This window comes from Vulpes lagopus, chromosome 1, assembly GCF_018345385.1.
Source record: "Vulpes lagopus strain Blue_001 chromosome 1, ASM1834538v1, whole genome shotgun sequence".
NCBI lineage: Eukaryota > Metazoa > Chordata > Mammalia > Carnivora > Canidae > Vulpes > Vulpes lagopus.
In genome coordinates, this window is record NC_054824.1 from 131,522,523 (window position 1) to 131,538,088 (window position 15,566).

General features: G+C 39.7%; 2 protein-coding genes across 5 annotated transcripts in view; one reads left to right on the plus strand and one right to left on the minus strand.

Moving 5' to 3' along the window:
* LOC121487486 overlaps window positions 1-15,566 on the minus strand; it is an 84,481-nt gene that overhangs the window by 20,320 nt on the left and 48,595 nt on the right. The window lies entirely within an intron of this gene.
* LOC121483970 (zinc finger protein 271) lies at window positions 54-12,510 on the plus strand. 4 transcript variants are annotated; one of them, XM_041742500.1, is made up of 3 exons: window positions 54-146; window positions 995-1,227; window positions 9,539-12,510. In XM_041742500.1, the coding sequence occupies exons 2-3, from the start codon at window positions 1,128-1,130 to the stop codon at window positions 11,521-11,523; spliced, it is 2,085 nt and encodes a 694-aa protein (XP_041598434.1). In that variant the 5' UTR covers window positions 54-146; window positions 995-1,127; the 3' UTR covers window positions 11,524-12,510. The 4 variants fall into 4 exon arrangements, with proteins under 4 accessions (XP_041598434.1, XP_041598443.1, XP_041598423.1 ...); XM_041742509.1 differs by having other exon boundaries at window positions 65-146; window positions 1,086-1,227; XM_041742489.1 differs by having other exon boundaries at window positions 127-465.

Genomic DNA, 15,566 nt, shown 5'->3' on the forward strand with positions numbered 1-15,566 from the left:
GCCTCGCGCGTGCGCCCTGGCAGAAGACCCCCCGCCTCGCGCGCGCACCATAGAGCCGAGCAATCCTCCCAGTTTCCTAGAGCGGACGCGGCGATGGCAGGTTCGCAGCGTGGGCGGCTTGACAGCGACCTGGAGGACGCGGCGAGGTATGGGTGAGGTCAGGTCACGGGAGCCCGGGGAACTCGGGTGATCTCGCGTCCTAAGCTGCCTGGCGGCGCCGCCAGGGAGCCCGGTGCGGTTCCTCGAGCCCATGGAGAGCCCAGGCCGTCCGGGTCGCCCGCAGGCGCCGCTCCTGGGCACGGTGGGACCTTGGCCTAGTGTGTGTGCCTCGGGGACGCGGTCCGCGCCTGCGCGGCCCTGGGTTCAACCGAAGGCGCCCCCGAAACTTTGGGGGCGTGCGGAATCAGGAAGGGGGATGCATCCACGCGGATCCGCACAGCCTGCCCGGAAAGAGCAGCCTGATATGTGAGTGCTGGAAGAAGGGGAGGAGGGAAGGATGCTGATGGGGGTGATCTGTAGTGTCAGTTTGGTATAGGAGAGGCAGCGAACATTGTTGACCGCTGAAACAAAATTTTATAATTCTCTCCCCTGCCTGATCTTTCCAGTTCTGTCCCTATTTCAGTAACATTCACACACACACACACAACTATGTTTGAAGGTCTCTAGACTTGGGATGGAGAATACCGTTCCAAAAGGGTTAATGCTTGACTCCTGAATGATGAGGGAGGAAGCTTAATAAGTTCTGGGAGAGGGGCACCTGGGTGGCTCAGTGGTTGAGCGTGTGCCTTTGGCTCAGGTCCTGGGATGGAGTCCGGCATAGGTCTCCCCGCAGGGAGCCTGCTTTTTCCTCTGCCTGTGTGTGTCTCTTTCTCTCTGTGTCTCTCATGATAAGATAAATAAAATTAAAAAAAAAAAAAAAATGGGGGGAGGGGGAGAAAAACCACGTGGAAATTAAATGAGATTTTGTTTTCTTCTTCATTTCTTTTACGTCTAGAGGGTGTTTCTGGTGGTCTAGTCTCAGAAATTATATCTCCAGTCTCCACAATGATCCCCTTCCAAGCCCAATGGTGCCCTGTTGCCTCCAGGTTTCAGACCCCTAGACTGGACGAGAAAAGCTTACTAAGGAAATGGTAATTCTCCAGTTGCTCCCTGAGGTGTCAGGTGTCCAGTTGCAGCCCATGGAGATCCACTTCAATCATGAATCTCAAGAACACCATCCTCTGTCAGGTGAGAAGCAGTGTATTATTTCTCTCTTAGGGATTTCAGGTGGGTGAGGAGGGTTGTTACTGGTGCTATGTTAGTATCTACAAGTGCTTTTGGTATTCTTCATTGCCCACCCCTCACTCTGTTAGGCAGTACTACTATCATTGTAGTGCTGGAAGCACGGTCACAGAGCTTTATTGTGAGTTCTGGCAATCAAATTCTCATGGAGTTCCCTCACCTCCTTAAATCCCAGCTATCCATTTTTCCCATTATAATCACCTTATCACCAGTCTGTCAGTATTTGATGTTTTCCCTTTAAAATCTTTTCAGGTCATCTTTTTCATGTACTGTAGGGGCATAGTTAAAAGTTTTGGAGTCTGACACTCTAGATTCAAATACTAGCTTTGCCATATGCTAGCTTTTCAGTAAATTACTTGTGTTTTTCCCCTAATGATTCTTTCCTCATTTTATAAGTATATAATAACTTACATCTTGGAGGTTATTTTGAGGATTGGTTTATTACTCCACATAATAAAGGATCCCAAAATTTAGTGACCTAAAATGTCAGACATTTTAAAATCATGTTATTTTCTTATGGTTCTGTAGGCTGAGTTCAGCTGGCAGTTTTTTTCTCCTGGTTTTGCCTGGGATCACTCATACAGTCAACTAGGGCCAGTGTTTGAGTATCAGTCATTTATGTCTGGCTCACCGTGCTGGCTGTGGCTTGGGTCGTGTGTCTGCAGCAGACTAGCCCAGACTTTTTCGCAGGGCAGCCAGTTCCTCATACAGAGAGAGGGCAAGCCTTGGAATGCATAAGCACTTTTCTAATCTGTGTTTGTGTTATACTGACCAAAGCAAATCGCATGACCAGTTATGTCATTGTGGAAGAGAACTACACAAGGATATAGATATTTAGAAAGAGAATTTGTTGGTGTCCTTTACTACTATAAGGAACACTACCGGCACTAATGATGCTCCAGTATATAAAGCTCTGCACACAGACCGGGCTATTAGTAAATTCTTTATAAATGGTAGCCACTGTTGTTTTTAGTAAGATAATTTTAATCCTAACTTTGTTTGTGTGCCCTGCAGGGTATTATTTCCACATCATATTTTGCTGCTTTCTGAATTTGGTCCTCCCATTTCTATTTTGCCTGTGAAATTCACCTTCCATTGTCACTTTTTTTTAACTGTAGATTTTCTGCCTCTTTATAGTTTTGAAGTATCCTTAGTTTCTTTTGTTTCTCTTTTCTGTATTTAGAACTTGTCTTTCCTTAAGAATCTATTCTAAGGCATCTAGCTCTCATTTTTCCTGAGAGTCACTGTAGAATTGGGTTTCCTTGCAGTTTTACATAAATTAATATGCGTATTGCATGTGTTTATGTCTCAGTGTGTGTAAAATAATATTTTTTTACTATAGGGTAATTTGTACTAAAGTGCATGTATAAAATACAGAAAGGCACAAAATAGAAAATTTAAATGACCTACAATTCCACCATCCAAAGATAGTCACTGCCAACACAAATGTATCTGTCAAATAATTTAACTATTCAACAGTACTTTTTGTTGATAAATGTTTATTAATCAGATCAGAGCTTATTAATTATTGCTAACCATATAATATGATTAGTTATTGAGGGGTTACTCTATGCTGGGCACAGTTCTAAGTGCTGAGTATATAGGAGTGAACTGAACAGATAAGCCTTTACCCTCAAGGAGCTTATATTCTGGTGGGGAAACAGTATGTAAATAAACCTATGGTAAAGTATCAGTTACCTTTGTTTGGATTATCATGTTCCCAACACAGCAGAAAAACAGTCCCTTATACTACCATTTCTTTGCAGATTGACTTGTAATTAAATAATACTCCCACCTGAAACAAAACTTCACTGCTGCTGATGCTCTAGGTATAAGGTAGTGAGGAAAATGGGGGAGGGCCATAATTAACTTAAAATAACTGCTGCAGTTTTCGCTATACACAAAGCCAAAACTGACAATCATAACTGTCTTCTTCCATCACCCATTTCATATTGTCTCTACCCTCTGCCAGGATCTCAGCTGTGGAGTTCTTTACCTAGTTTAGTAATATAAACCTTTTTTCCTGAATGATTGGAGTCCTTGATAATCCTGTCTCTTCCAAATTACTTCAGTGTACCATTGACTAGACCTTTTATTTTATTTTATTTTATTTTTTGACTAGACCTTTTAGACATGAGAAAACTAGGAAGCACTCCCATTGAATCCTGAGTTCTAGACCTATTATTCCTTTCCCTAATTATGTAGCAGGAGCCAGTTGTCCAGTAGCATTTGGTATTGGTCATCCTAAACAGTAGAGTGACCCTTTCTCTGCTTGTTGATGTAGCAGCATAAGGAACCCAAAATGGCCAGGAAGCAGTCTCAGCTTCAAATTTAACAAAATCATGACTTTGTTCCATGATAGAAGTATATCTCCTTTGAGAACCAGAACCCAAACGCACCAAGCCCAAGGTTATGGGGATAGGAATTAAAAATATAGGGGCACCTAGGTGGCTCACGCTCTTGATTTCAGCTCAGATCATGATCTCAGGGCCATGGGATTGAGGCTCCCCACTCAGTGTGGAGTCTGCTTGAGACTCTCTCCCTCTCCCTACCCCTCCCCCTTGGGTGCATGCTCTCTCTCTCTCTCTCTCTCAAATAAGTAAATAAGTCTTTAAAATTAATAGTAATTATTATGGATTATCATATAGTAAAAAGAAACATTATTACTACCCCCCGCCCCCACCCTTGGCTCCTATACCCATGTATTCTGGTCATGGAAAGGGAACACTGTTTATTGTCCTCTGGCTTAAAGCATATATTGCATCCTATAAGACAGCATCCCAAACTTAGGGTATTGTTGCCTGGCTAGTACTGTTAACTGAGTCTCAGGAAATCATTCCTCTATTATTAAAATCCACATTCTTCTGGGTGATGGGACATGTGGTAAGACCCATGAATTATATGTATATGAACTTATTGCTGTACTTCCTTCCCTGTGAAACTATTCCTTTGGAGGCAATGTTGTATAGAATTACCATGGTAATAAATACAACATTCTCTTTGGTCAGTGCATATTTATATCTGGATTATATATTTAATCCTTTGAAAACAAATTGTTGCCCTCTACATGATAGAAGGGGTCAAGTATAATGAATCTGCACCCTAGTTCCTGGCTAGTTCCTTTCCTGGGAGTGGTACCGTCCATATTCAGGGCTTGGTGTTGATCCCAGCAATTGGCTACCTGTTCACATAGCTATGATGATAGGCATATCAGCCTGTAAGCAGGGTATTGTTGACCCTATGCATAGCCTCCATTGAGCAAACATTAGTTAAGAGGCTGACTGACATTCATAACATAGATCACCATGTCTATCTGATTGAGAAGCTTATTTACAGTGGATGCCCTTTGGTGAGTATTCACACAGTACACAAATATATTTATTCTTTACCCATTCTAGGAGGTCTGTCCTCATAATTTTCTTAAGAATCCTTATTTCTAGTCTTCCAATCTTGTTCTTTGAGGTACCTAACTAATCAGATAACCCATTAGTCACTATCCATGAATCAATATAGACATGTATCTTAGGCGGTGTTGCCTTCCATGAAAATGGACAGCCAGGTATATACCTGAAATTCTCCCCATTGGGAGGATTTGTCTTTACTAGTATGTTTCAGATCACTCCAGGGTCAGGGTATAAGTAAAAGATTCATTTTCCGCTAGTGTCCACCTATTGGGCAGGCCCATATAAACCAATTCTGTGTTTTTTCCTCTTGTTAACTGGTAAGAGGGAATTACCATTAGGCCATGAATATAGGCTAAGGGAGAAAGGATAGTGGAGCAATAGAAAAAGGTATGCCAACCCAAGTTATTAGCACATGGAATTTATTGTGTTCCAGGCTTGCTTTTATAATGGAATGCTGGTTTATATGTCCACTTTCATGATTTTTGATCAGATAGGTGGTTCACAATAGTCAGCTTATAATAGTCATTTGGTACTCTGTGGTCAAGCCTTAAGTCTCTAGTAGTACCCAAGGGCAAACCAGGGTCTGCTTTTCACTTAGAAAATTGTTGGCAGAAGAGAGTATGGCATTAATCCACTGTAGGTCTCTTCTAGAGGCTTGCAAGAGGCTTAATACAATATCCCTGACTCTGCAGACACTTCTAAAGCCATTGGTTATCCTGGATAATATAGTCATGTGACAGTACAGCTTGCATTGCAACCTGGACCTCTGCAGAGCCTTTTTTTACTCTTGAGTCTCACTCAAAAATAACAACCTTATCAGTTACTCATATTGGTCATTTCGGCACATTTGACTGTGATATCTGTTGCCTCAAAATACAGGGCTCACCAAGTATTGTGCCTTTCTGAGGTGGTAACAGCTGGTTAGAGATATAAGAGAAGTGAGAGAAAAAGTTATATGACTGAGAGAAGAGTGTCTTAGGCATAGGGAATCGCAAATGCCAGAGGCCCCTTGATGTAATGGAAATAGAGTCAGTCTGGGGTAGACAGGAAATAGGGCTGGTGGTGGAATGAAATGAGAATAGAGAGAGAAAGGACCAGATGGAACCTTCTGAGCCATACTAAGGACATGGACTTTATTTCCAGTGTAATAGGAAACCGTTGGAGCATTTTATGCATAATAATAACATATAAAAACAAATCTATTGCATGGAAAATAGGAGAAAGGTAAGTTAGCAAGAAGAAAACAAATGTTTTGAGAAGAGAGTAATCAACTGTGTCAGATAAATAAAGAGTAAGGTTGAGAACTGACCGCTGGATTTGTCAAGATAAAGCTTAGGAATTCTAATAAATTCCATCAGTTTTGATGGAGTTGAAAGAGATAAAAGCCTGATTACAATGTGTTAAAAAAATAATAGACTTAATATCGGTTAGCATATAGAGCAGTGTGAAGTCATACACTCAACAATAAAACCCAACAATTCTGATCCTAGGTTTATGTAACCTGGAGAAACACTTGGATATGTGCTTCGAGATAAATGTACCAGCATATTGATATCAGTGTTGTCTCCTTTGAAGGAGAATGGGTAAATAAACTGTGGTGTATGTCACACTATAGTGGTAAACATGAATAGACTGTAGTTACATGCATGAATATCTCCAAACATAATGTTGAGCAAAAAAAAAGCAAATCACAGAATACACATATAATTCCATAAATGTATACAATTAAAAAATATGCTCTATTTGTCTGGTAGGGCTGCTATAACAAAGTATCACAGATTGGGTGGCTTAAACAACACAAATTTATTTTCTTAGCTCTATACATTAACTTTCATCATCTACACTTTGCTTTCTTCTAGAAGTTTTATAGTTTTAATGTTTAGGTTTATATTACATTTCTAGTTAATTTTTGTGTGTAGCATAAGGATAGAAGGTTAATTTATGTTATTGTTATATTCAGTTCTAACACTTTTTATTGACAAAAGACTGTCCTTTCACCATTGAATTATCTTGGCAACTTTGTTGACAATCAGTTTTACACATATGTTTGGATCTATGTATGGTTTTAGTCTTACTCCATTAATAGATACATCTGTCCTTATGCAATCCCACACTGCTTTGATTACTAGAGCCTGATAATAAAGCTTAAAATCAGATTATGTAACTTCTCCAATTTTGTTCTTTTCCAAAATTATTTAGACTCTTCCATGCCTTTCTACATAAAGTTTATAATCAGTTTGCCAATTTTTTTTAAAGATTTATTTATTTATTTATGATAGACATGGGGGGGGGGGGTGCAGGGCAGAGACACAGAAGGAGGGAGAAGCAGGCTCCATGTTGGGAGCCAGACATGGGACTCGATCCCGGAACTCCAGGATCGCGCCCTGGGCCAAAGGCAGGCACCAAACCACTGAGCCACCCAGGGATCCCCAGTTTGCCAATTTTTATGAAAAACCTGCTGCAGTTTTGATTGCAGTTGTATTAAATCTATAGATCAGTTTGGGAAGAATTTTATCATCTTAATGATATTAAATCTTCATAAGTGCTGGCATATATTTCTGTTTATTGGATCTTTAACTTCCCTCAGCAGTGTTTTATAGTTTTCATTGTAAAGATATTTTACACGTATTTTGTTGAATTTGTGTTTAAATTTTTCATTTTTGGTGTAATTTAAAAATGTTTTATAATTTTAGACTCTAATTGTTCATGGCTAGTATACTGAAATACAGTTGGGTTTTGTATATTACTCATGTACAAGGTCTAATAACTTTTTTGAGACACTTTAGAATTTTTTTTTTTTTTTTAGAATTTTCTACATATGTGATTGTGCAGCTTAGAAGTAGACAGTTGACTTTTTTCTTATTTGTATCTCTCAGTTCTTTTTCATGTCTTGTTGCATTGGCTAGTAATATTGAGTAGTGGTTGTATGGTATTAAAGTGGTAAGAGAGGGCATCCTTGTTTTGCTCCCATGTTCCTAGGAGAAAAACATTCAATGTTTAACCATGAAGTATGTTAGCTGTTGCCTTTCCTTTGCTTTTTATTGGAGTAATTTACATACAACATAGTTGATGCTTGGATTTATATGTACTGTCTTCTTATCTGTTTTTATTTATCCTATCTTTTGTTTCTTTTTTTCCCTTTTATCTTCAATTTTACATTATCAGGTTCTTTTAACATTTTTTCTCTATTAGCTTATTGCTTACACATTCTTTTATTGTTATTAAGCAATAAACTGCTATGAGGTATTATTACCTCAGAAGTTTATTACCTCATAAGTAATGATACCTCATAGTAGCCTTTTTCAGATGTGATTCTGTGAGAAATTAAGCCCCAGTGCTCTAAAGCATTCATTGTAATTAATGTATTAATGTTTCTCCTATACATCTATTATGGTACTGGCTGTGTACATCTTTGGGACAATTAAGAAAATGGTCATTCAGATCATTTTGTTTTATTTTCCTATAGATCCCTGGTTGAAAAAGGTTGCCTAAGAAATTACAACATAGGGCAGCCCAGGAGGCTCAGTGGTTTGGCGCCACCTTCAGCCCGGGGTGTGGTCCTGGAGACTCGGGATCGAGTCCCACATCTGGCTCCTTGCATGGAGCCTGCTTCTCCCTCTGCCTGTGTCTCTGCCTCTCTCTTCTCTGTTTGTCTCTCATGAATAAATTAATTAAATCTTAAAAAAAAAAAAAGAAATCACAACATAAAAATTTGATTCATTACAGTTTATCTTAATTCATTATTTCTAGGACAATCCAAAGGTCTTCTAGTGTTTTAGCTCTGTTCACCTCCCTTCACCTGTGCTATCTTTGCCAGGTATTTTAATTCTCTCTATATTGTAAATTCCATAAGACATTCATAGTGCTTCAATCAGTCAGTACACATCTAGATTTACCCATACACTTCACTTTTTCCAATGCCTTTGCCTCTGACAAAGGGAAGAAGCCTCTACTTGGAGGCATGAGGTTTTGTTTTTTTTTTATTTGCCCTTGAAATTAATATGACACATTTTTAGCTATGTAGACCATTTGCAGTCTGACCATGGCATGCCTTTTATAGTCAACACCATTTAACAGTGGACTGATAGTAAAAAATTTCAGTGGAGCTCCCTACTATCATACCTCCATACCATGTTCCCTACCATCACACCTCCATACCATGTTCCCTACCATCACAGGCATCTGGTATTGTTAAGCATGGGAATGGCCTCTTCAAAACTCAGCTCAGAAGAGATTTCTGATCCCACCTCCCTAACCTTTTCCTGATTATTGAATATGGCTCTTTCTAAAATGGGATCATATCTTCTTAGCCACTTCCTTGTAATCAGGACAAAAGAGGTGAGAGATTATATAGACCTATTTTTGAAAATTCAGAATTCTGTCATGACCATTCCTGGACATGGATACTTCTTTCCCCTAATAGCAGCCTCTGATCAACCTGGATGGTGGTCTTCCCAGTGACAGCCAGGCTGCTACTGCCGCCTCCTCCTTTCCCTCCTCCCCTCTCCTTCAAGTACTCTTTCACATTGCTTACCTTACTGATGTTAATAAATTGCTTGTGTGTTAGCTTTAATTTAGTCAAATTTTCATAATTACTATGACAAGGTTTCAATACTCCCAGATCTCCTGTGACAAACATATATAGAACATATCTGGTAAGCTGCTTCACTAAATGATTATTATGACCCATTACTTATTGATTCTTTCTAATTGCTGTTTTGAGAGATAATTTTCAGTGTTTTGGAGCCCTGTCATATTGTGATGGCATTTTATAGGTAAATACTGATCTGTTTCACCTCAGACTTTCTTACGGTATAGAGAATACATTCCATTTGGATTTTTTATTGTTCTAGATGGTGAGACTAAGACCAAGATTGGAGAGATGGCTTCAGAGGAGGAAATTACAACAAAAATCAAACCATTGCCTGAAGAGTCTGGCAACCCCACAGATGATGTTCTCCAGGATTCTGAATGCGGAGGATTCTGTGAATTTGGGGATAAATTAAATGAGAAGGGTCATAACGTCTTTAAAAGAAAACAACATAACTGTGATGAATGTGGGCAAAGCTTTGCTTGGAGTACAGGCCTTATTAGACATCGAAGAACCCATTGGGAGAAACCCTATGAATGTGACAAGTGTGGGAAGGCCTTTAGTGTGAGCTCAGCTCTAGTTCTGCATCAGAGAATTCATACTGGGGAGAAACCCTATCCTTGTACTTGGTGCATTAAAAGCTTCAGTCGGAGCTCAGACCTTATTAAGCATCAAAGAGTCCATACTGGTGAAAAACCTTATAAATGTGATGAATGTGGGAAAGCCTTCAGCCAGAGTTCTGATCTTATTATCCATCAGAGGATCCATACAGGAGAAAAACCCTATCAGTGTAGTCATTGTAGTAAAAGCTTTAGCCAGCGCTCAGACCTGGTTAAGCATCAGAGAATCCATACTGGAGAGAAGCCTTATACATGTAACCAGTGTAACAAACATTTTAGCCAGAGTTCTGATGTTATAAAACATCAAAGAATCCACACTGGGGAGAAACCATATAAATGTGACGTGTGTGGAAAAGCCTTCAGTCAGAGCTCAGATCTTATTCTGCACCAGAGAATTCACACGGGGGAGAAACCCTATCCCTGTAATCAGTGCAGCAAAAGTTTCAGTCAGAACTCAGACCTTATTAAACATCGAAGAATCCACACTGGAGAGAAACCCTACAAGTGTAACGAATGTGGTAAAGCTTTTAATCAAAGCTCAGTCCTTATTCTGCATCAGAGAATTCACACTGGAGAGAAACCCTATCCCTGTAATCAGTGTAGCAAAACCTTCAGTAGGCTTTCAGATCTTATGAATCATCAGCGAATTCATACTGGAGAGAAACCTTACCCCTGTAGCCAGTGCAGTAAAATGTTTAGTCGAAGATCAGACCTTGTTAAGCATCATAGAATTCATACAGGTGAGAAGCCCTATGAATGTGATGAGTGTGGGAAAACATTTAGTCAGAGCTCGAATCTTATCCTGCATCAGAGAATCCACACTGGAGAGAAACCCTATCCATGTAGCGCTTGTACTAAAAGTTTCAGTCGTCGTTCAGACCTTGTTAAACATCAAAGAATCCACACTGGAGAGAAGCCATATGCGTGTGACCAGTGCAAGAAAGGTTTTAGTCAAAGCTCAGACCTCACTAAACATCAGAGAGTACACTCTGGGGAAAAGCCCTATCATTGTGATCATTGTGAGAAAGCCTTCAGTCAGAGTTCTGACCTTATTCTTCATCAGAGAGTTCACACTGGAGAGAAACCATATCCATGCACACAGTGCAGCAAAAGCTTCAGCCAGAACTCAGACCTTATCAAACACCAGAGAATCCACACTGGGGAGAAACCATATAAATGTCCTGAATGTGGAAAGGCTTTTAGCCAGTGTTCAGCTCTTATCCTCCATCAGAGGATCCACACTGGTGAAAAGCCATATTCATGTGATCTGTGTGACAAAAGCTTTAGTCGGCGCTCTGATCTCATTAACCATCAAAGAATCCACGCTGGTGAGAAGCCATATCAGTGTGATATGTGTGGGAAAGCTTTCAGCACGTGCACAGAAGTTATTGAACACCAGGGAATCCACGCTGGGGAGAGACCTCACAGGTGTGTTCAGTGCAGCAGAAGTTTTGGCCAACTCTCTGATCTTATTAATCATGAGATAGTTCATTCTGGGGAAGACAGTCTAAGTGTGGGAAATGTGGGAAAACCTTCTGAGTATTCACCGACTTTATTCAGTACCACAGACACTATACCAGAAAAAAATCTTAGGAATACTATTGATGATTATGAAAAAAAGTTTTAATCAGTGCTCAACTCTTACGCTACATTAAAAACACACACACTGAAGAAAACGTTAATTTCTACAGTGAAAGTTTGAGAGCTCAGACATTACTAAAAAAAAAAAGTCTGAGGAAGAGTCCTGTGATTAACAGGGAAAAAAAAGTATTCCATGTGAATAAAAGTATTACTAAATGTCAACAACAGTGGAAAGAAATTTCTGTCTGCTATAATGTAAAAGAAAACAAAACAAGCCTCTAGTCTTTTAATCAAATATAATTCACAAGGAGAGTTTTATCATTACAAAAAATGAATAAAATATTAATGCAGAACCTTATCAGATATTGTAAAAATCAGTGTGATGGGGTGTGCAATCAGCTCAAAAGGAAATGTATTATAATCTCAAACCTTTCGTGAGCCCTAATTATTGTATATCAAAGAAGTTACATTAGAGAATGTAGGGAAAACTTAAATCTCTTCCATATCTTAATTGGCATTCACTCATAATCAGCATGCCTCATGGGAGAGGTATGGACTCCAGTGGGAGAGTCCTACCTTGTGCTCACACTAGTTATCTGTCATTAAATTCCCTGTGTGTGAACATGCTATGCTATTCTGGTCTTAAGCTTATTGACTACATAACTCCAGTGCCCGATTTTCTCAGAAAGAAAATTTCTTTTTCTTTGGCCTAGTTTTGGTTTTCTTAATGAGCATGAGTTTTCAGGTTCCTGCAATAGTCAACACAAGTATGGACTTACTTTGCTTTCAGTTATGCAGCCCATAGACTAGTGGTTTGAAATCACTTCTTCATAAATACCATTTAACCAGAGTTCCTAAATATATGAAACAATTTTTTAAAAAAAGAATTCCGTATGTCAAAGTTTGAAGATTTCTCTACCACTGTGTTTATCTTGTCATTTATCAATTGAACAAAAATGAGAGCTAAAGTAATGCCTATGATGAATTTGTATAGCATATTCTGTCTAAAAATAAAATGATTTATTGATTTTTTCAAGTTGTAACAATTATCAGTTTGTTTTGATTTCTGATATACATATTGATAATAGGCTACATATATGCAAATTTTTCAACTGAAAATTAGAAACATTTTTTTAAAAGTTCAAATTGTTTTTCTAATATGAACCATTTGTTAAGATTCCACTACTGTCCTTTACTTTGAATATTCCCCCATAATCATCCAGTTAATATTTCAATTTAAGACATTGTTATTGGGGCACCAGGGTGGCTCAGTTGGTTAGGCATCTGCCTTGCGCTCAGATCATGACCCCAGGGTCCTGGTATCAAGCTATGCACCAGGCTTCCTGCTCAGCGGGGAATTGTCTTCTCCTTCTCCCTCTGCCCCTGTTCCCTCCTTGTGCTCTCTCTCAAATAAAAAGTAATTTTTTTTAAAAACCCACATTGTTATTTACTATGTGCAAGGCATTTTTTGTTTTGGTTTTGTAGTATACACAAGGAATATACAAAGCATATATGATAAAGCTCAATGTGTACAGAAAATATGGCTCAGTATAATCAGAGGTAGACAAGATGCTTATAAGAGCTCAGAGTAGGTAGGGTTCAATTTTATTGGAAAGAAAAGGGAGGGGCACCTGGGCTGCTCAGTGGTTGAGTATCTGCTCTGGGCTGTTTGGAATCCTGGGATCAAGTCCTGCGTTAGGCTCACCACAGGGAGCCCACTTCTCCCTCTGCCAATGTCTCTGCCTCTCTCTGTGTGCCTCTCATGAGTAAATAAATAAAATCTTTTAAAAGGGGGAGGGGAGTTGGGGTTGCTCCTGAGATTTGAGTTTTGAAGGTTGGGATTAGTGGCATACGGCAGGAAGGGAATAGTCAATAAAGGCACAGAAGCAAGGAAGTATGATATGGAGTATGTGCTTAGTTATTAAATACACATTCAGGGGGATCCCTGGGTGGCTCAGCGGTTCAGCGCCTGCCTTTGGCCCAGGGGGTGATCCTGGAGTCCCAGGATCGTGTCCCACGTCAGGCTCCCGGCATGGAGCCTGCTTCTCCCTCTGCCTGTGTCTCTGCCTCTCTCTCTCTATGTCTATCATGAATAAATAAAATCTTAATAAAAATAAAAACTATCAAAATAGAAAAGAATTATGATTGGGTTAAGTTTCATACTTTTGCATTTTGTTCTCAAGGTAATGGGAAGCTACTGAAGGTCATTGAACCAAGGAATGGCATGATCATCTTGCTTCCTTCAGAAGAGTACAACTAAAAGGGGAAAGAGCAAAAAGAAATATTATTTTAGGGACGCCTGGGTGGCTCAGTGGTTGAACGTCTGCCTTCAGCTTGGGATGTCATCCTGGGGTTCTGGGATCAAGTCCCACATCGGGCTTCCTGCGTAGAGCCTGCTTCTCCCTCTGCCTATGTCTCTGCCTCTTTCTGTCTCTGTGTGTCTCTCATGAATAAATTAAAAATCTGTAAAAAAAATTATTTCAGAAGTCTGGAAATAAAAGCCTGATGGTCACAAGTAGAGGAGCTAAAAGGCATTGACATGACAAGAAGTTGTAAAGGGAGTAGGAAATAAAGTACAATTAATTAGCATCTGTTCTTTGAGGAATTTAAAAAGTGAAGAAGAAAAATAGGATGATGAAATTTATATCTGAACTTGACCCCTCTCTCCTGACAAACTTTAAAAGCCAACTGCTTACTACAATCTTTAACCTAGTGTCATGAACTTAACACACATGCTTCTTCCTGAATTTCCTATCTGGTGAATTGCACTGCTGAACACTTTGCCATACAGATGAAATCACTGGTAACCACCCTGCATTCCATTTTCAGCAGTTTTCTAAATCCAGTTGCTCACTAGGTCTTCAAAATGAGCTACAAAAATAACACTACTTATATAAGTGTAATTTTAAAAGTCTGACAATAACAAATATTGAGAAGGATATGGAATCCTTCATACGTTGTTGGTGGGGATGTAAAATGTTGCAACCACTTGGAAGTTTGGCTGTTTGATTGCTGATGGGTATAGGATATCTTTTTGGAGTGTAGGAAATGCCCTGGAATTCGTGGTGATGGCTGCATATTTTAGAATTTACAAAAAACCACTGGATTCAACCCTTTAAAATAGTAAATTATATGGTAGGTGGTTATATATCAATAAAAATTAATCTGCAGAAAAGTTACCATCACCAGGAGAAAGAACATTGTTGTGCCCAAGATTGCGAATGAGAAACCACCAAGGAGCCGACACTGATGCAAACACACAAGGGTTTATTTACAAGCTCGAGCCTGGGTCCAAGTATACCCGACACAGCGGAGCAGGGACTTGGACCCCAAGGCTAAGAGGGGTAGCAGCTTTATAGGGATTAGTGGGATTGTAACATACGCAGAAAGTTGCGCAGTCATGTCGGTCCACACGCAGGTGGCCAATTGAATTACATTTTACCCTATAGTATCCGTTTGAACTGGCCTATCACCCTGGTCGGAATTGGCGTGCAGTTTTGGCGGGCACAAGGCAGCGTTACATTGTTATGAGCCGATTTCCAATAAGGGTGTGCCAAGTGGCTTGACTAGGGTGGGGCAGCTCATTAAGCAATAAGCAGGTCATGTGGGGGTCACACAGGAGGTGGCGGGTGCAGCACAAAATGGAGTTAGTCCTGTTCTGCTTGTCCAGGGGTAGGGGATTTTTGTTAAATTTCCTGGGTCCCACAAACATATGTTTAGAAATATAATCACCTCATTCATTTGGGGAATATAAATAATAGTGAAAGGGAATATAAGGGAAGGGAGAAGAAGTGTGTGGGAAATATCAGAAAGGGAGACAGAACATAAAGACTCCTAACTCTGGGAAATGAACTAGGGATGGTGGAAAGGGAGGAGGGCGGGGGGTGGGGGTGAATGGGTGACGGGCACTGAGGGGGGCACTTGACGGGATGAGCACTGGGTGTTTTCTGTAAGTTGGCAAATTGAACACCAATACAAAATAAATTTATTATAAAAAAAGAAATATCACAAGTGATACAAATATTGGAGTTATCAGACATGGACTTTAAAATGACTATAATATGCTTAACAAAATAGATGACAGGTATG

What these genes read in the sequence shown, in the direction of transcription:
- LOC121483970 (XM_041742500.1), top strand. Translation starts at nt 1,128, where the DNA reads ATGGTAATTCTCCAGTTGCTCCCTGAGGTGTCAGGTGTCCAGTTGCAG. An exon ending in AGAACACCATCCTCTGTCAG is followed by an intron (nt 1,228 to 9,538) that starts GTGAGAAGCAGT and finishes TTATTGTTCTAG; the next exon opens with ATGGTGAGACTAAGACCAAG.